This window comes from Apodemus sylvaticus, chromosome 3, assembly GCF_947179515.1.
Source record: "Apodemus sylvaticus chromosome 3, mApoSyl1.1, whole genome shotgun sequence".
NCBI lineage: Eukaryota > Metazoa > Chordata > Mammalia > Rodentia > Muridae > Apodemus > Apodemus sylvaticus.
Window position 1 is genome coordinate 113,903,301 of NC_067474.1, and position 20,612 is coordinate 113,923,912.

The 20,612-nt window shown below is 41.8% G+C and overlaps 1 protein-coding gene across 6 annotated transcripts in view; it reads left to right on the forward strand.

Moving 5' to 3' along the window:
• Positions 1-20,612, forward strand: part of Atg4c (autophagy related 4C cysteine peptidase) — a 62,847-nt gene that overhangs the window by 38,848 nt on the left and 3,387 nt on the right. For 4 of the 6 annotated variants that reach the window (XM_052176825.1, XM_052176819.1, XM_052176820.1 and 1 more), the window contains one exon: positions 4,493-4,612. In XM_052176825.1, coding sequence (XP_052032785.1) covers positions 4,493-4,612 — 120 coding nt within the window. Of the gene's footprint in view, positions 1-4,492; positions 4,613-6,194; positions 6,294-6,326; positions 6,754-20,612 lie in introns of those variants that run through there. The other 2 variants (XM_052176822.1, XM_052176824.1) reach the window with 2 other exon arrangements.

The following is a 20,612-nucleotide window of genomic DNA, read 5'->3' on the forward strand; positions in this document are numbered from 1 at the left end:
ACTGAAACTTTGTGAAAGACAATGAATAACATTCGTAATCTAAAGCCTCTTTTATACTTTAATTGTTAAAAATCATTTTTTGTAGATTTTTTTTTAGCAGATGAAGAAATTTTAAATTGCAAACATTTTTATCCAATTCCATGTAAATAATTACTTGTAATCCTGATGTCTTAAATGAGTGATCTAAGACTAACAGGGCTGTGAAATTTGAAATACAAGATTTAACTGGAGAATATGTTTAAATATATCCATTGCTATTATTCTTATGTCCCAATTTCTTACATTTTTAGAGTTGAACTTTTAACATTTTGAAATTAAATTAGGCCAACCTCTTTCTTTCTGAACTGTTGTTTATTAAATTTTCTAGATGAGAGTCTGTAGACCTCTCTTGAACTCTTTCCTGTATCTTCAAATGCTTTTGTTATGTCTTTATTTAATTTTCATTCAATTTTATGATATTATCTCATAAATATGTAGGATATATTGTTGATTTAGCTTGTGTAATTGAGTAGAATCTTCCCGACTTTAGTTATCTTTATTGTGTTTTTTGTTTGTTTTTTGAGACAAGGTCTCTCTCTCTGTCTCTCTGTCTCTCTCTGTCTCTCTCTGTCTCTCTCTGTCTCTCTCTCTGTCTCTCTCTCTCTCTCTCTCTCTCTGTCTCTCTCTCTGTCTCTCTTTCTCTCTTTCTCTAGCCCTGGCTGGCCTCGAACTTGCTATGCAGATCAGGGTGGGCTTAGACTCATGGAGATCTACTTACCTCTGCCCCAGTCAGTGCTGGCATTAAAGGTGGGCATTATTACGCCCAGCTGAGGGCAGCTGCTAATGTATAAAGCACACATGTGATTTTCCAAGGAGACAGTGGAGCAGTTTAACAACCTTAGAGTTGAAAAGACAGTGAAAAACTAGAAGAGAAGGAGGGGGACCTGGGCCCTTGGCAGCGAGTGCAGATGGAGTGGCAGGTTTTCATTGTCAGTGACCAGAATAAGACTGACTCTTAAGCTGTTGGAATGGGAGGAGCATAATACACATATACACTCATGTTTAGGCATGCATTTATACATGTGCCCATATGTGTATCTTACAAATATAATTTTATGTACACATATTTTTGTGTCCTCACATGAAATGTATATACAATGTTTCTCCTACTCAGCTTCAGCTCAGGGTTACCTGAGGGACCCTCACTTGGTTGGTGGGAGGGATTGCATCACCACTGTGGCTTGCCAGCATGTCTGTGGGGCATTTTCTTGGTTGCTAATTGACATGGGAAGACTGGGTGGTGTCATTCTTAGTCAGGAGGCCCTGGACTGTCTATGAAAGTTAGCTGGGCAGCAGCTGGGCGGCAAGGCCGTGAGCAGGACCCCTCTGTGGTCTCTGCTGCAAGCTCCTGCCTCGAGTTCTGCCCCGGCAACCTCATTGACCAACTGTGACCCAAACGCTGAATAAACTTCTTCCCAAGTTATGTTTGGCCCTGCTGGAATCGTGCAACAGAACCCAGACTAGGGCAATATTACATATATATTATTAGGGAAGTAAGGTTTCCTAAATCAGACACTGCAAGTTCTTATTTCATATACCTCAGAATTATAGACTGTGTTCTTTAAGATGACATTTTAATTTTTTAATATTATGTTTTGAGATGGGGTTTCACAGGGTCACTCTGGCTGGCCTAGAACTCACTTTGTAGCTGGGCTTGAACCCACAGAGACCCACTGTCTTCTAAGTGCTGAGAGTACTGGCATGTGCCAACACTGCTGGCAAATACTAAGTTCTTAAAGGTAAGAGAAGCCCCGTTAATGGACATACATATCTGGTCCAACTCCTAGATCCCTAATTCCAACTTCCAGACCCTAGAAGGATCATACAGTGGTAACTGTTTCAATCATCACCAGTAATTTGAGAGAAATTAGTGGCATTAAAGTTATTGGGCAGACAAGTGAGGACGGTGCATTTGTCAGGCAAAGATACCCTCTTTATGAATTACACATGTAAGTTGCAGTTAGCAGGCATGTCCTCTAAATCACATGTGAGCTGCAGTTAGTAGGCGTGTTCTCTTACTGCTTAGGAAGCTTTATTCCAAACTCCAGACTAGCATGGGCGTCCCTAAATGCAATTGTTCTGGTGTCCTGATATGTTTAGGTAATAAAATCCATTATGTCAATGACTATTATTGTAGAGCATATATAAAGAGTACAAACCCACGGTATCTCTTTTAGGAAATGAATTCCTTAATTAAACATGTAATCATGTCTGGAATTTAATAGGTGCCTAATAATTATTTGTTTAGGCAATGAATAAATGATGCATTAAAATGAAATAAATAAGAGTTGATTCTTTTTTTCCCAGAGATATATTTCACTGTTACAGAAGGAAGTATAAGTAGTAATTACTACCTAAATTGTGTATGTAGATAGAGGCTCTATTACCTGACATCAGAATTTTAAAATTAAATTATATGTATTTTGCTTAAAGAGTTTATCATAAAATGAACATAGCCTAGCAATACCTCTTCTGAATATATTTAAAAGGTAGACTTATTTCACAGTAAGTGGAAATGATTCTGAATTTAAATTAATATTGTTTTGACTTCAGAATCTTAGGTAAACACAAAACATGATTTAAACATAGAGATTGGTCTAAGGTGCCTTTCCGAGTCCTACCACTCGTGAGAGGCAGCTTCACTTTGGAGTGAAATCAGAGACTTTACCTGTGGTTTGTGGGTAATTAACAAGATCTTGGTATAGACATTGAGAAAACCACGAGTTACAGGTTAGTGTTTGTGGTTCTTATCTATGGAGACTGGTAGAACGGGCATGTGCCATTATAGTAACTGATTCTAGGAAAAACTCTAGTCAGTGCTGTGTGACAGGCGAGAAGGACATGGTCCCAGGTGAGGTAACCCTTGCCACTAGACCTTGTACAGATCTTTTGACTGTCTTCCTTACCAGGCAGTAAGAACGGAAGAATCAGTTCTTGTTAACTATTTTCAACAAATTGGGCAAATGGCTATTTTTAGACATGCTCTATGTAAAAGACTTTCTCATAAATATGACCTAGAACTGTGCTGTATACTCCGACACACTCCTCCATATTGCAGCTTAGAGTTTTCTTGGCTTTTCTGTACTTCAGATCTGTTTCTTAATCTCATTAAAATAGAATAGCTGAAACCATATTAGGGAAAGTTCAATGAAACAGTGCTTGTATTGGGTAGTGCCAGAGAGATGTACTGTAGCTAGCTTGGATCCTACTAATTAAAGTCAGTATTAGCTAAGTTTACTTAGCTAATTAGCTCAGGGTTTGGTGCGTGTTTACTGGCATTCTGGTTGACTCTAACACAGAGCTGGCCTGCTCAGAAGGTATATCCTTTGTAGAGCTCCCATGGGTGAGTTTCACCTGCCTCATCTCATTTTCTTTATGGGACTGAACATTAAAAAGAAAATTGGAAGAAAATTCAATTATGGGCTAATAATTTTACACTCAGGAGGCAGAGGCTGGTGGGTTTCTGTGAGTTGGAGTCCAACTTGATCTACATTGCCAAGACTATGCTAGCCAGGGCTACACAGTGACAGCCTGTGTCAAAGAATAAGTGAACAAAACAACAAGAATAACAACATCAAACAAACAAAAACTCTGAAGCTGACTGTATCAGTGTAGGACGTTTACACAAGCCTGTGGTTTCCATGTTAGATTATAAGAATAATCTTATTAAAAGAATTTTAAGCATTAGGAAGATCCCTCACATATCCATGTGCACACACAAGACTAAAAAGAACCTTTGTCCACATGTACACTCTTAGTGATTGTTCCATTTTAATTCCAAACAGCTATGGTACGACATGAATTTTTACATTTTAGGAAAGTCTTATTTATTTTATATTAGGTGCATGTGTATGTGCATTTCATGTGTGCAATGCCCATGGGAGCCAGAATGGGCCATTGGATCCCTTGGCATTAGATTTACAGGCAGTTGGGAACTACTTTGTAGGCACTGGGCCCTCTGCAATAGTAGCTAGTTCTCTTAACTACCAAGCCATCTCTCCAGCCCCCTAACATAACAGTTTTAATTCAGCCCTCTGTTTATAGATATTTGGTTCATTTTTCACTTTCGGTTATATGGATAAAACTCCTATGAATTTATAAACAATGAAGAGTCTCTCATCAAACAGACTTAGCTCAGTCTCGTAGAGATGGCTGGCTAACAGGGTTCTAGGTTAGACTCTACGTGCTGGCCCCTGTGGTCTGTGTTTCTTCTTTTCTTCTGGTATTAGAAATGTATCCCATATTGGATGAACTGGCTTTGTTTTTCTGGACAGCACAGTGTTGTGAGGATGAAGGTTTGGTTAAATATATGCAACGCTGGTTCTTGTGTTTTGCATGTTTATAGAGAATGGTAAGGGCTAAAATGCTCCTTAGAAAATGTGTTTATTATATTTTTGAGAAAAAGTCCATCAAGTAAGGGAAAATTAATTCCAAATTATTTTAAAAATTACAGACATTCCACTGTCCATCTCCTAAAAAGATGTCGTTTCGAAAAATGGATCCTAGTTGTACGATTGGATTTTACTGTCGAAATGTCCAGGACTTTGAACGAGCATCTGAAGAAATCTCTAAGGTACCTTATTCAAAGTACTATGTAATAATGTTTATAAATTACATGATTTCTATTCCATGACAATAAGCAGGTAAACGGTTACATGTACATATGTATAACATTCCTCCTTGCATGTTACTATTACTAACTTTGGGGAGCCAGCCTTTGAGACAGATGGAGCCAGTGACTAGTTAGTATTTTCCACTAGGTGGCAGTGTTGAAATAAAAATCCTGTCAACTGTGGCCCTGGGCAAGCAATTAGGTTACATCCTATTTGAAGAGGATTTTAAAGGGCACTCCCTTAGGGGTAGAAAAAAATAATGAAGTATTTGATCAAGTTAAATTTCATTTCTTTTTAGACCAAGTGGTTCTTTTATTTATTTTTTTTAAAGAGAAGTGATATTTTTGGGTTTCTTAGAATTGCTTTATCAAACAAAGTGTGTTGTTACCTTCCAGTAACTGTGTCTGGTCTGGTCTACATAAGGGCTCACTGAAGTAGTTACCCAGCCAGCCACTTGCTACATTTAAGCTGGTCCATGTTTTAGGTATGTGGGTACTGTTGAACCACACACAGAGCTGTAATGCTTCCTGTATTCAGTGGGAGTAAGTGGATGGGTGTCTTTATGGGGCCAGGAGTTAGCGTAGGCTGCCCTTTCATGGTAAGCCAGAACAGACTAGAATCACTGTGAGGCACTGGGAGCTGGTACTCGGATGTAACAGAGATTTTGTAACTGTTCAATATCCAGTTGATTTTATTCATTTAGGAAGGTAGACACAGTAGGTTAACATTTTACTTCAACGATGTAAAAATTGTATGGAAATGGTAAATGCAAAGTCTCAGATGGGAATTTTAGTTTACTAGACCTGCCAAGGAAAAAAAAAAGAGAGAAATTTAAGAGGAATGTGACCAAGAAGTGAGCAAGGAGAGGGTGAGCCCGCGGGCCCCTCCTCTGTCCACCCGCAGTCCTCGCCTCCTCTCCCTCCCTGGTGACAGCAAGGCCAGTGAGCAGAGCAGCGCAGAGCGTGGGGCTCCCCTTGCTCCCGTCCTGAAATCACGGTTGACAGTGTATATTCTGGTTTGATACTCATTTGTCTCTGTAAAATACCATGTCTGTCCTAAAATATATAAATCCAGGCAAACTAGTGATAGATGTTGATATTGATAGATATTTCCTACAGAAGGGTGAATTTCTCTGTTTCCTTTGGCTTGCTTTCTATTTGGATCAGAATAAGTGTGTTTGAAACAGGAGCGCCGTCTGCTACTGTGGCCGAGGTAAACCGAAGCGTTTACCAAGGAGTTGCATATTGACTTTCTGATCAAAAATAGCTATTATGGCTTTCTTCACCAGAAAAGCAATTAGAATTATTGCTGATGTATCAGAGAGAAGGGGAAAGGAAACTTTGTCGAGAATTTTTTAGAACCAGTAAACTGTCCTCTTAAGCTAATGGCTGTAGAGTGATGTCAAAGCCTGGCTTTGTCAATCACTGACGCTTGGGCAGTTGTAAGCTGAGCAGACACCGTGACACCGGAACCTGGCATTTCCAGCCAACCCAATTGTTTTCTGTATTTTTTTCTAATAGGATTTATTTTTTGTTTTCTCAGGTTGAAAACGAAGCTAGGCAGTCTAGAGTGCCATGTTCAGTTGTAATGTTCTATGGGTGAATAGTCTCTGTATGCTGTGTGATTGAAAAATGTTAATAAAAATTATTAAGGTAATTATTGGATGGCGCTCAGTCTCCAGGTATGTGCATAACTACTGTATACAAAGCGTAAAATGGCCGGGATGGAATTCCTGCTTCGAATAAGACATCAAGCTTCTAGACTCGAGTAACATTTATGCTGAAGGAGGGGAACACGGCAAGCAGACATATATTACATTGAATATGATAAGCGTCCATATGAATCTAGAGATAAATTGATGAGGAAGGAGGTGAGTTGAACCCAGAGAGATGGCATATCCAAGTCAAAGTATTTTATTGTGATGGTGATATTTAAGCGGAGCCTGAAAGTGTACGCGTAATTTTCATTGCTTAGTAAGAAGGGGATATTCTTAAAGCCAAGGAAATGACTGGGGAGAAGGCCAAGAGAAGTGACACCATGGTGCACACGCCCAGGCAGGTCCACTTTGTCCAGTGTACATACCGGGTAGGGTTTCTGTCCCCCCGACCATCTGAGCAGAGCCCCAAAGGGTGTGAGGGTATGCTCTGGAGACCTCAGGTCTACCAAAGCAATCTTTTACACCATTGGAAAACGACTAGTAAGTTAATCCAGAGCGTGGCACTAAAGACAAGCGTGTATGTGTGTGTGTGTGTGTGTGTGTGTGTGTGTATATAAAATGTCCCTTCATGTTAGAAAGCATTTGGGTGTAGTGAACACGGTTTCCCCCTTTCATTTATTTGTACAAAATTGTTTAAGTTATAAATGATGAAAAGAGGCGTGCTCATTGATCATGTAGAGGTAACATACATGGGAACATGCATGGGAAGCAGTGAAGGCCGTGTAGGAGTGTCTGCGGCTTAGGACACACTGAACTAGGAAGCAGCACAGCGTAAGAGACACTGGAAACGTACGCTGACATAATATTGTAGAGAAGCGAGAATGTCAGGCTGGAGCAGCACGTTAATAATGCATTTTACGCCATTAAAATTTAAATTTCAGGCATATAGACATACGAAGAAAAATGCCTGTATTCTAGCACCAAGCTCATGAAAAATGACACATATACTATAATTGGTTATAAACCCAGTGTAAGTGGCTCTCTCTCAGACTGCATTCCTTTTCTTGCTTGTTACTGGTAACTTACATGTTGGATCAGTCAATCCCACCCATTTTGATACATCAATAAACATCATATGTTACTTTGTATGTTCCTTAGGGTCTCAGTCTTTATTTTGTTGGTGGTCATTTAGGTTGTTTCTAAGAACCTAAAATTGTTTATTTCAAGTGTTGGTTACAAATAATATTCTATTACTTGTATTTTCTTTTTAAAAGTTATTTATTTATTTGTTTTTCGAGACAGGATTTCTTTGTGTAACCCTGGCAGTCCTGGAACTAGCTCTGTAGACTAGGTTGGCCTTGACCTCACAGAGTTCTACCTGCCTTCTGCCTCCTGAGTGCTAGGATTAAAGGCGTGCATCACCACCTTCTGGCTAGAGTTATTTATTTTTGTGTGTCAGGAAGGATGTTTTACCTGCAAGTAATTAAGTATATCACATGTACTGCAGTGCCTATGAGGGCCAGTAGAGGGCGTCAGATCCCCTGGGAGTGGAATTACAGACAGCACTCCCATGTGGGTGCTAGGGATTGAACCTAGGTTCTGTGCAAAGGCTTTAATCACTGAGCCATCCGTCTGCCCAGCCCTACAGAGAGTGTTTTAAAGAATATCCTTGTACATATCTAATTCTTCACACCTGTAATAGATATACTCTGTACATAGAGTAGAAACACTGAGCAAAAGGGTGTGCAGTTCTGTTGCCTCCTGTGGTCAAATGCTGCCCAGAGTAATCCTAAAAGCAGTGTGCAAGAATTCCCAGCGCCTCATGTGATGATGCTTGAGACTGCCTGACTGAAAAATTATAAAGTCAGTCTACTAGACAGAGTTAGTATCCGTTTGTAGTTTAATCCGTCTTTCTTTGACTGATAGTGACGTTGACCACCTAGATGATGGTGAATTCATCCAGTCAAGAGTCATTTGAGTGCTTTACACCTCCCATCCTATAGAACTCCCCAAAGTCCATGATTCCACGTAGCCACACCCATTGTTCTAACTTCATTCGTTCCTCTTCATGTCCTAACAGGCATTTACCACCCAGTTCTCTTTGCACAGTCAGGTTTGCTGAAGATGAATTAGCAGAAGCTGCCGCCTTCTCAGGACTCGATGGGGTAGCTCTCGTTAACCCCGTCTCTGGTCTTTCTGTCATCCACTGTCCTTCCTTCCTTTCCCTCCTTATATTTTTTTACATCCTTTGTTTTCCTACAAGCTTTTAAATTTATTATCAAAAGCTAAGTGACTTGCATGGTTCAAATCTGCGGTATTCCTCATAGGCTCATGTCCTCAGTTCAGCTGGTGACAGTGTTGGCAGCAGAGGTCACAGAAGCTTTAGGAGATGAACCCTGGCTTGTGGGGAGGGGTCACTAGGGGTGGAAGCTTCAAGGTTACAATCGGGTCCTGTTTCTGGCTCCTTTCTTTTTCCTGGTCCAACCTCCTCATACACCCCTGACACTGGGAGCAGAGCTGTTCATACCTCCATACCTTCCCGCCATGATGAACCGAAACCATGAACTCAAGTCATTCTTACTGTGTGCCATAGTTAGGGCTTGTATTGTTGGGAAGAGAACCATGACCAAGGCAACTCTTATAAGGACAACATTTAGTTGGGGCTGGCTTACAGTTCAGCTCATTACCATCAAGATGGGGGCATGGTAGCATCCAGGCAGGCATGGTGCAGGAGGAGCTGAGAGTTCTGTGTCTTCATCTGAAGGCTGCTAGGATTGACTGGCTCCCATGTAAGGTTAGGAGGAGGGTCTCATTACCCACAGTGACACACTTCCTCCAGCAAGGTCACACCTACTCCAACAAGGCCACACCTCCTGACAGTGCCATTCCTGGGCCAAGCAAATTCAAACTACCACAGTACATTTGCCAGCTGTTTGTCACAGCAATGAGTCATGTCAATATAGGGGCAAGAGGATTAGGACGCGGTGGCAGTCTGCTGCCAGGTCTGATGGCCTGAGCTAGACTGTGGGATAAGTTCCCACCTGTGAGGATAGAATTCTCTGATTCTTCTTTATATTTTCTTGCACTTAGTTTTATGTATTTTCTGGCAATCTCATTAATTTATGTACAAATTTGATTATTAGGTCTTACTCTTCAATTGAATCTACTGATTGACTACAATCGCTTCTATTGATCACAATTTTGTATTAGATTTATTTATCTTATGTGTGACTATTTCGGCTGCATGACGTGTTTGCTCTGGACATGATTGGTGCCTGAGGAAGACAGACGAGGGTATCAGGTCCCCTGGAACTGAAGTTACAGATGGCTGTGAGCTTCCATATGGGTGCGGGGAATCAAACCTGGGTCGTGAGGAAGGGCAACCAAAGCTCTGAACCACCGAGCCATCTCTTCGGCCCCTGGATTGTTTTTTGTTTTATGTTTCATGTTTTTGTTTTTGTTTTTAGACAGATCCGAATGTATCTCCAGCTGTCCTTGAAGCTATGTAGCTGAGGCTAGCCTGGTATTCATTCTCTCCCTCTCCATTTCCACCTCTCTCCTCCCCTCCCTCCCAACCCCCCTCAAATTGTTGTATTTATTATTTATGTGAGTTTATTGTGTGTGTGTGTGTGTGTGTGTGTGTGTGTCCATATGTAGGTCAGTAGACAACTTATAGGGGTCAGCTCTTCCCTTCTCCCACATGGATCTCCACAACCTAACTCACCGTCAGACTTGGCCGCAGGCCCCCTTACCCACTGAGCCATTCTCAAGGTCTAAGTCCCTGACTCTCTCCCTTCTGCATACCAAGCGTTGGGATTACAGGTCTGCACCACCTCGCCTGGCCCAAAGGAATCATCTACAGTTATGTAATTGCAATTGCTTCCTCTGACTCTGATAGCATTCCCTGACTCTTGTCTGTTTCTGTGCCTCACTGTCCAGATCCTGTGTCTTGCAGGATTCTGAATTCCTTGTGTTGTAGTGAGTGGCGTCTTCCTGATGTCTCTTTTGTTCTTTCTCACGCTGCTTCTGTGTGGGGTCATTTTGTGTCACTCTTGTTTCCATGGCTATTTCTTATAGTGCTTTTTGTTGATGAACAAATACTGGTTGTGTTTGCTTATGTCTTTATTTCTCATCCATTTAAAAGAGACAGTTAGACATTTTAAAAAAGAGTTGAAGGTGTAATACAGTTAACTTTGCCCCGGAACCATGTGAGAGTAATTGCTAGCACGATGCCCCATTATGCTTGAAGAGTGGAGTGTGTGCGTCTTACAAACAAGGGCCTTCTCCTGCCTAAGCCCAGTCAGGGAAGTGACGCTGTTTATCACGTGAGCGTCTGGGCTTCAGGAGATACCACGAGGCATCTATGTATATTGAATCCGCTTTCATCTAGAGGAGTTTACTAACTTCTGTGACTCTCACTTTATTTTTATTTCTATTTTTAAAGATGACCAGATTTTCTTAAAAACCAAAACCAAAACCAAAACAAAAAACAAAAAAACCCCCAAAACAAAAATACAAAAAACCAAGACGTGTAAAACCTAATAGTAGGTTTACCTGATGTTTCCTTGTGATTTTCAGGTCCTCCGTTTCAGGTCTTACACCTTTTGGTGTATTACAGCAGATGACACAGAATACTGCCTTCCTACTGAATTTTAGTGGCTGACACATGATTTCAGTTTGTCCCTTGGCTGGTACCTAACTTCTGTCACTTAAGGTGATGCCGCTGCCTCAGTGCACTTAGTAGAGACACACTGCCCTGGCCCTGTGTGGAAGCGGGGTTTGCCCAGCTCCCCCTGCTGGCTGCAGAGGTGAATTGTCTTGAAGGTGTTTTCCTGGGACCTAGGGTTCTTTCTATGTTCCCGCCTTTGGCATCCCTGCACCCTACCAGGTTCTCCCTCCTCACAATGGACTCGTCTCGCTTGTCTCCAGAAGCTTTTCAGTGGTGCTTTTATCTATTTTATCCCTCCTCACGGTTGCTCTTGGTGATGGAGTTATTTTGCCACACACTGTTTTATCAGGCTCTCCTAACAAGGGTATTTATAAAGTGGCTTTTAGGTATTTTTTTTTTTAAAGCAGTAAGACTTGACTATAAAATAAAAAGATCCATTTTAAAAGTTGTAAAATTATTTTTATTTTTTTTTATTTCACTAGAATCCTGCCACAGGTACTGTGTATAGAAGGAGACCTGTTACGTTTTATCTACTACCCATCCAAAGGAATGTGGACACTAAAGTAAATTATAAAAGTGCTAAAGCGAGGCAGAGCAATTGAGAGGGAATTTGGTTGTCCTATAAATCAGCAACGCTGCCTTTATGGGCCTCGCCCTCAGACTGGGTCTTTCTCCACCTCACCCCCGTGTGTGCTGCACAGGCATCTTGGTCGTCTCCGCCCAGTGCATGCCGAGTGGTGCCTGCTGAGCGTTCATCTTGGCCTTTCTCATCACCCTGGCCCATCCCCACACCTTCCTTGAAATGTCTCTTAAAGACACGATGCTAAGCCTTTGTGGTCAAAGCCCTCAGTTGACAGCCTTTAATAAGGAAGTCCAGACTCTGGAAACCCCAGATTAAACAAGACTACAGCCCGCACCACTCCCTCCTTTGAAAGCTGCTCTTGAACGCCCAGTGGAGCACCACTTCCGTGGCGGGAAAAGACAGCGATTAATTTCTCCTCTGAGGTTGTTTAGCGTGCTGGGCAGAGCCGGCCACGAACACAAACGAATACCATCTCCTGACATCACTCTAGATGGTTAGGGTCCTCTCTGCGAGATACTGCTGCTTACTGCTGACGTCACCGGGGTGTGAGGTCCCAGAACCTGTTCCTTCACTTCTCAACTGGACCTGACAATGACTGATTTTGTAACCTATCCCCATGTCTGAAAATAAAAAGTCAACTTTGGGGACTGTAGTTAAGTAATAAATGGGTAAATAAACTGAGACATCCCTGTGTCTACTTACACTGTATGAGAGCATATGTCGGAGGAAGAGGGCTACAGGTGAAAAAAGAAAAAAGAAATGTCTGCTCTAGTTTCTTAACAGTCACCTTGCCACAGGTCTGTTGCCAACACAGCCACCACAGTGATTTTTTTTTTTTAACGTGTGATTAAGGGGCTGGGGAGATGGCTCAGTGGTTAAGAGCACTGGCTGCCCCTACAGAGGCCCTGGGTTCAATTCTCAGCAGCTACATGGGGACTCACAACCATCTGTAATGGGATCTGGTGCCCTTTTCTGGTGTATCTGAAGATGTATTCATCATATATATCAAATAAATAAAATATGTAAAAATGTTTTTCTTATAAGCTATCCAAGAGCTCAATGATTGAGCTATATAGTCTTCAGTATATGTCCGTCTATTCCAGTTTTATTTTCCTTCAATTGCTGTGGTCTTACCTTAAAATTTACAATGGTCTATTGATTTAGAATTGTTAGCATGTATAACTCAAAATATACTTTTCAGAAAGCTAATTTCTCTATGTAATTGTGTATATGTGTATATGTAAAGGTAATATGTACACATATCTTAAAAATCTGTTGATTGTGCCCAAGATTCCCCATTCAGGAGCAAAGTGATGGCCGGTGTGGGGTTAACACCAACCTTGGCTGACTCCCCTTCCCACTCCTGTTTCCCTGGGGGCCCTCCCCTTCTGTGTTTCCAGTTCTTTCCCGGGAGTGATAAGCCCAACTTCAAATTATCTGTCTTTCCTCTTTTCTGCTCTGGAGGCCTGCACTTCTGTTTCCTGTAGGGAGTTGGCTGTTGACAAGTGTGATGTTGTTGTAAATTCTTGTCCTTCCCCGGCCCCCGCTGGGAGCATCTTTCTTTGGCAGTTCTCAGGTTTGAATTCTAACTGCTACAACCTAAGATCTGATATGCTGTGCATCAGTGAGCAAGCTCTTTCCCTCTCTGATATGCCTGTAACACCATTCTGAAGACTGAGATGAAGTCAGTGGGGTTTATGAAGTGTACTTGGCCTGGTTTACTGTTTCGATGTAAGTTGGTGACAGTGTTGGCATCACATGTCCTCATTTGGGACCTTGTTCATTGGGTGTCTAGTTTCTCTCTGTTTAAGAATCTTTCTTGAAGCTGAGAAAATAATTTCATTTCTCCTTATTTGTTCTGCTTTTTTGTTTCTTTGCATCTGGATCCTGTGTCTCTCTTGAGTTCTGCAGGGCAGACCTGAGGACTTTCTGTAGCTTCCGCTAACACAGCCGCCTAGCCTAGGGACTTAGCTAGCATGCACTCTGCTCCACTGTCCTGGGCAGGGTGTAATGGGAGTATTTGCATTTTCTCTCATATTCCTTTTTAAAACAATTGTTCCCAACCTGATTATCAAATAAGATATTTATTTTGTTGGTGTCTTAGTCGGGGTTTCTATTCCTGCACAAACATCTTGACCAAGAAGCAAGTTGGGGAGGAAAGGGTTTATTCAGCTTACACTTCTGCATTGCTGTTCATCACTAAAGGAAGTCAGGACTGGAACTCAAGCAGGTCAGGAAGCAGGAGCTGATGCAGAGGCCATGGAGGAATGTTCCTTACTGGCTTGCTTCCGCTGGCTTGCTCAGCCTGCTCTCTTATAGAACCCAAGAATACCAGCCCAGGAATGGTACCACCCACAAGGGGCCCTCCCCCTTGATCACTAATTGATAAAATGCCCCACAGCTGGATCTCATGGAGGCACTTCCCCAACTGAAGCTCCTTTCTCTGTGATAACTCCAGCCTGTGTCAACTTGACACACAAAAACAGCCAGTACAGTTGGCAAGCATATTACCTGATAGTGCTACTGTTTGAGGCCAGAAAAATCACATAAAACCCAAGAATATTAAGAAATTAATCATCGTGGCTGGAGAGATGGCTTAGTATTTAGGAGCACTGACTGTGCTTCCACAGGACCTGGTTCAATTCCCAGCATCCACCTGGCAACTTACAGTTGTCTGTAGCTCTAGTTCCAGGAGATCTGGCACCCTCTTCTTCTCCAAGGGATCCTGCATGCCTATATAACTCAAAGAAACACACACACACACACACACACACACACACACACACACACACACACACACACAAATAAATGATAAATCAATAAAAACTAATAAATTAAAAAACTTAATTATAATTAAGTTTTATTAATAAATTAATAAAACTAAGAAATTTCATTATAGAATAGAGGTTAACACAAAAAAATTCTATGCCTAGTCATCCTCTAGCTGTAAAAGAAAGTTACATTCATGGACTTTGAGATCACAGAGATGTATCTCTAGTATTTGTCGAGTCCCTTGCCAAGCACCCTACATATCTCACTCTAATTGAACTTTATGAGGTAGATGCCGTTACATTGCTTACACAGCTAGGGAAGTTCTAGGGAGCTCAATAACTTTCACAAAGTCATAATGATTGGGGATAGAGAGCTGACTTGCAAAGAACTCCAGTTCGATTCCCAGAACCCAACGTGATCACTGACATCTGTCTGTGACTCCTCTCAGGGGTGTCTGATCGTTGATCTCTGCCATCACCTGGCATGCATGTGGTGCACAGCCTTATATACAGGCAAAACACTCATACACATAAAATGCATAAGTCTTTAGGAAAAATGGGGACAACTGGTAAGTAGTGGTGCTGAGCCAAGGCCCTCGCAGCAGCTCAAGGCTGCTCATCCTCTCTGTCCTGGTCTCCTGGTTTCCTGAGAAGTCACCTTCCCTTTGGCACACCAGCTCATCTTTATTTCCAGTGGCAGAGAACACATTCTTGAAAGTCTTCAATTTTCAGGTAGATTCTGTTGTTGAGCAGTTGTTTGCTTTTTGTTGCTTGTTTTATATTGGGTTGGAACCCGCCTCTGTGTGTGTGCCCTCAGTAGTCAGAGTGAGAGAGAGAGAATCTGCTTTCTCTTTCCTTGCCCATTGCTGTCTTGGAAAATGTCTTTGTGAAATCACTTTTGTGTTTAGACGCATGTTCATGATTGTATTTCCCAGAGATGCTCCTTCCTTTAACTCTGTGATCTCCACCCGCATCCTTTCCCTCCTGGATCTGGTGATGAGAACTCTTGATTTTCTGTATAATCTTCAGAGGTTTATAGTTTCGTTAAAAAGAGAAGAATAGACATTAACAGCAAATGACTATATGTTTAATAAACATATAGAGACTGAAAGCCAGAAGACTAGTATTGTGATAATAATGGCCAACACGTCAGGTACCAGACAATCTTGTAAGACCTTTATACATGTTAGTAGATTGGGTCTGCACAGGCGCTCTGCGGGGTAGATGCTGCATCTGTGTCTGAACAAGGTGAGACAGTCTGGTCAAGTAGCTCGCTCAGGCTGGCCCAGTTCTCAGGTATCTGGTTCAGAGCTGAGTCTGCCCAGTGCCACAGCCAATGTTAGGTCTCTTTATGCTTGACTGGACGTGTCCGCGGGGCCTTGGAGGAGTCCGTGTGGTCTGAGGTAGTCAGTAGAATGGAGCTGGAGCTGGAAGTCAGGGAAGAAGTGTGAAGAAGAACCAGAAAATACTGTGGGGAGAAGCTCCAGGAAGAGTGTTGTGAGAATTTGCTGACAGGGCTTGTCACCTCAGTGTCATCGGGTCTCAGCCTGGCCCTTTCTCACTACAGACCCTGAAGATGTGCTTGGCCCATGGCCTTGCTTGATTGTCTGTGAATGGCACGTAAGCGCTGGGTACCTGTTTAATCCCCATCTCTTCCTTTTCCCTCCCTTTTACAGGAAGGGTCCTGATTGTATTTATGGTGCTGACGTGCCCTCACACGTGTCCCTGCCGTCTTAGCCATGTAGATACACTTAGGGTGGTGAAGCCGGGCGGCTGTGCACTAGGACTTTCAGGGATGTTCACTGATGAAATGGGATAGAGATGCAACGTCATTTCTCTCCTATCCACTTCCCCTACCCTGAAGGCAAACTAAACATATGGGACATTAGTAATCTTACTGTAATTAGGAGAGGGAGGCCAGGGAATTATAGAGACTGTCTTTTAATGTCAACTAAACAATCCAAGTTAAAAAAAGAAAGACTTCTTGTTGATAAAACAGTTCCTATTATTTAAAACCTTTGTTAATTTTTTTTGTTTTGTTTAGTATCTGTCATTTGCAACAACTTCACTTCAAATTAATAGAAATTCTTGAAGGGAGCTAATTTGGGGAGAAAGAAATTGTTCTACTCTATTATGATTGATTTGATCTGATGTTACAATGAGCCTTCATTTGCTGTTGAAGGCTGGATAGAGTATTAGGCATATTAGGATTAAGCTGCCATGCTCAAAACCTGGCTTTGTCAGCTCGCTTTAGCCTTGAAACCATAGAGCTCGCCCGATCCTCCAGTGTTCCCCACCTCATCTCTGCACATGGATGGGAACAGTGCTTGGTAGAGAAATAGCTGAAGCTGAGGGCAGACAATATCTATTTTTAAAGATTTATTTTTTATGTATACAATGTTCTGCCTGCCTATATGCCTGTGCACCAGAAGAGGGAACCACATCTCAGAATAGGTGGTTGTGAGCCACCATGTAGTTGCTGGGAATTGAACTTAGGACTTCTAGAAGAGCATCTGGTGTTCTTAACCTCTGAGCCATCTCTCCAGCCTGCAGATAATATTTTAAGAGGGTGAGTGTAGAATGACCTAATGTATAGGAGAGATGAAGATCTTCTATCTGTGTTTTGGGATGTGGAACTAGATGGAGACAGTAAGTGAATAAAGAGTTATCCAAAAGACACTGGGAAGTGAGGTGCTGCAGGGCCCGAGGGAGTGATGCTTAAGAAAGCAATGCACCAAGCGGGGCGGTGGTGGCACACGCCTGTAATCCCAACACTCTGGGAGGCAGAGGCAGGCGGATTTCTGAGTTCGAGGCCAGCCTGGTCTACCGAGTGAGTTCCAGGACAGCCAGGGCTATACAGAGAAACCCTGTCTCGAAAAAACCCAAAAAAATCAAAAAAGAAAAAAAAAAGAAAAGAAAAGAAAAGAAAAGAAAAGAAAGCAATGCACCCAGGTGATCATTGTCATGGGGACAAGAGCTAATGACAAGTTGTTGCTTTGAGTATCAGGAGACAGATGTGAGGGAGTTAACAGCACCAGCAGCCTTAATACAGTTCAACAACGGGGCTCGTGTAGTAATAAGAACTCATGTTCCTTATGTGTCTATTTATTTTATTCTATGTGTGTGAGCATTTCACCTGCAAATATCTGTGTATCATGTGTGCTTGCTTCTGTAGAAGCCAGAGTGCTATCAGGAGTTACAGATGGTTGTGAGCCACTATGTGGATGCTGGGAATCAATCCCTGGTCCTTTGTAAGAACAGCCGGTGCTCCTAACCACTGAACCATCTCTCCAGCCATTCTTTCACAGTTACCTGCCTGCCTGCCTGCCTATCTATCTATCTATCTATCTGTCTATCTGTGTATCTATCTTCCTTCCATTTGTTATTATTAGTATTATTTAATTCATCTATTTATCATCTATTATCTATCTATCATCTATTTGTCTATATCTATGTGTGTGTGTTCATATGTACATATATTTAATTTTACTTGTGGCATTTTAAGACAGTATCCTGATATATTTAGTTCAGGCTAGCATCCAACTCCTGATCCTCCTGGGTACTTGGGAGTGTGTCACACTTAGGGGTGTGTGTCACCATTTCTGGTCACATAGTATACATTTACACACGTCACTGAAGAGGGTGTCCATAAAGTATTAAGACTGACATGCTTTAAACAATTGAGTGGCTTTTCAAGGTGATTTTGATATGTTTTATTTTTCATTTTTTGGCTGGTTTTAGGATGTGGCCAACGCATATGCTGTAACTCAGTATAGTGACCATGGAGAATATCAACAGAGTGCTGTGGACTAGCATGGTTTTACGCGTTCGGTGGTAGGCAATAGTAGAAAGGGCTTGGGCATGGGGAAAGACACCATTCCCTTGTTTTACTTACGTCCTCCTAACTGGCTTTATGATCAAATCAGTTACTCAACTTTGTCCTCTCGATTTTTCCCGTCTAAATTCTGAGGCCCGTCAACCCAGTACACAGATAAAGTATGATTGTATTTCTTTCCTGTAAAGAACTCTATGACTTGCCTTTTCAGGCAATAAAGCAGCTTCAGTATGCATTTAGCTCTGCTGTGAAAACAGAATAGAATTTAGGCTGCTCAAGTCCCATTGCAAAATTACTTCTGCTTTTGTAAACTATCTTAAAAGTTTAAAAATGAGATTTTTTTTCCTAATTTATGGACAAAGTACATGCTTAAAAGTTTAGAAAATCACACAGGCACACACACACACACACACACACACACACACCCAACAGAAGAAAAGCTCATTGTTACTTTTCCCATCTAGAGACATGTGTTAATAATATTTTCATTATATTTGCTTCTAGAGTTTTATAAATAGATCTATATCCTGTTTTTAGAGATATTTAGGGCTAGGAGATGACTCAGCAGGTGAGGGCGTCTTCAAGAGACACCGATGATTTGAATTCCATCCTGAGTACCCATGCAGCTGAAGGAAAGCACTGACTCCAGCTAGTTTTCTTCTGACATCCATAGGTGCACACACACATATATAATAAGTTTGTAAAAGATTATATAATAAAAATTTGGGTTCTGGAGAGATGGCTCAGCAGTTAAGCGTGTTTGCTGCTCTTCTGGAGAACCTGAGTTCAGGCTGCTCACAACCACCAGTAACTCCAGCTTCAGGGGATCTAATGCTCTCATCTCGCCTTACCTGCACCTGTGCACACACATGGCACACACATACACAAACACAGCATACACATGCACACACATGTCACACATATACATAAACACAGCATACACATACACAAATACAGCATTCATATGCAAAACACTCATACACACATATAGAAGGATACCTAAAAAAAAGATTATAGAATAAATATTTCCCTAAATCATTAATTTATTGACATGCATTTTACTTTGATTAGTGTTAAGCTAGTGACATTTTGTCTCTCTAATTTGGAACTTTTAAATGTAGGTTTTATATTATCCACTTTGGAAAATCTCAAGATTTGACAACACTGCCATTGTTCTAATTAGAATGTCAGATTTTCCTTAAAAAAAAAATTCAGGATTGATTATTTTTAAATGTATTTGTAATTTTTATTTATGAATTTGTGTTTGTCTGTGTGGGTCCCACCTCAGACACAGAGGACATTGGGTCCCTGAAGTTGGACGTATAGGTGTTGTGAGCCATCTGATGTGGGGGCTTGGAGCCAAACCTGGGACCTCTGAAGACAAGCGAGTGCTCTTCACCACTGAGCCATCTTCCCAGTCCCCAAGTTTTCAAGCCCGTAGTTCTTCATATTCTTAAAGATGCCTTGCTGTGGTGCTACCCTGTGGGAAGTTCCTGGAAAATCTGTTGACAGGCCTTTGGGGACGCATGAACCAATGCTGAATTGTTGGTGTAGTCGTGTTCTGTAGATTTAGAGAAGACTGTAATAATCATTTGAGTCCTTTGGTTCTGAATGTGTAGATTTAGAGAAGAATGAGCTAGATAATTTACAAAGCCCCTTTGGTGTTCCAGTCTTTATTTGTCTTGAAAGGACATCTTAGCTGCTCTACCATGTTGATGTGCTGGTAAGTTTTCACTTGGTTTCATCTTTTAGCCAGATGTCCATTATAGTGCATTTAATAGACTGAATAACCTTTAAGGGTTAGCTTTGGCTTAAAAAAAATGAGCAGGAAACTGCCCACACGCCCCCCTCCCCACTACCAGTCTGTCCTCCCTGGGGAGTATATTCCTTACCAGGATGCTCAGATTGACACGTTGCTATTGTCCCAAGTCTGGAATTTTTAAGATTTACTCTGTATGCTGTGTATTCGGTGGCTTTTGACGGACATATCGAGACACATGTCATTATGATGTCATAAACAATAGTGTAACTGTCAGATGCCCGTCCATCCTTTCTTCTTTTAGACACTGATCTTCTTTTTTTTTTTTTATTCGATATATTTTTTATTTACATTTCAAATGATTTCCCCTTTTCTGGCTTCCCACTCCCTGAAAGTCCCATTAAGCCCTCTTCCCTCCCCCATTCCCACATCTACCCCTTCCCACTTCCCTGTTCTGGTATTGCCCTACACTGCTGCACTGATCTTCATACTGTGGCCATCATTTTCCTTTTTGAGAATGTCTCATAGCTGTGGCCATCCAGTGTGCAGTCCCATAGACTGGCCTTTTCCACGCCGCCACACATCTGAAGCATTCATGTGTGCTTTCTCGGCTTGCTGCCTCTCAGTGTCCCATTGTCTGGATCACCACAGTTGCTGCGCTCGCTCACTAAGACACAGCAGCAGCA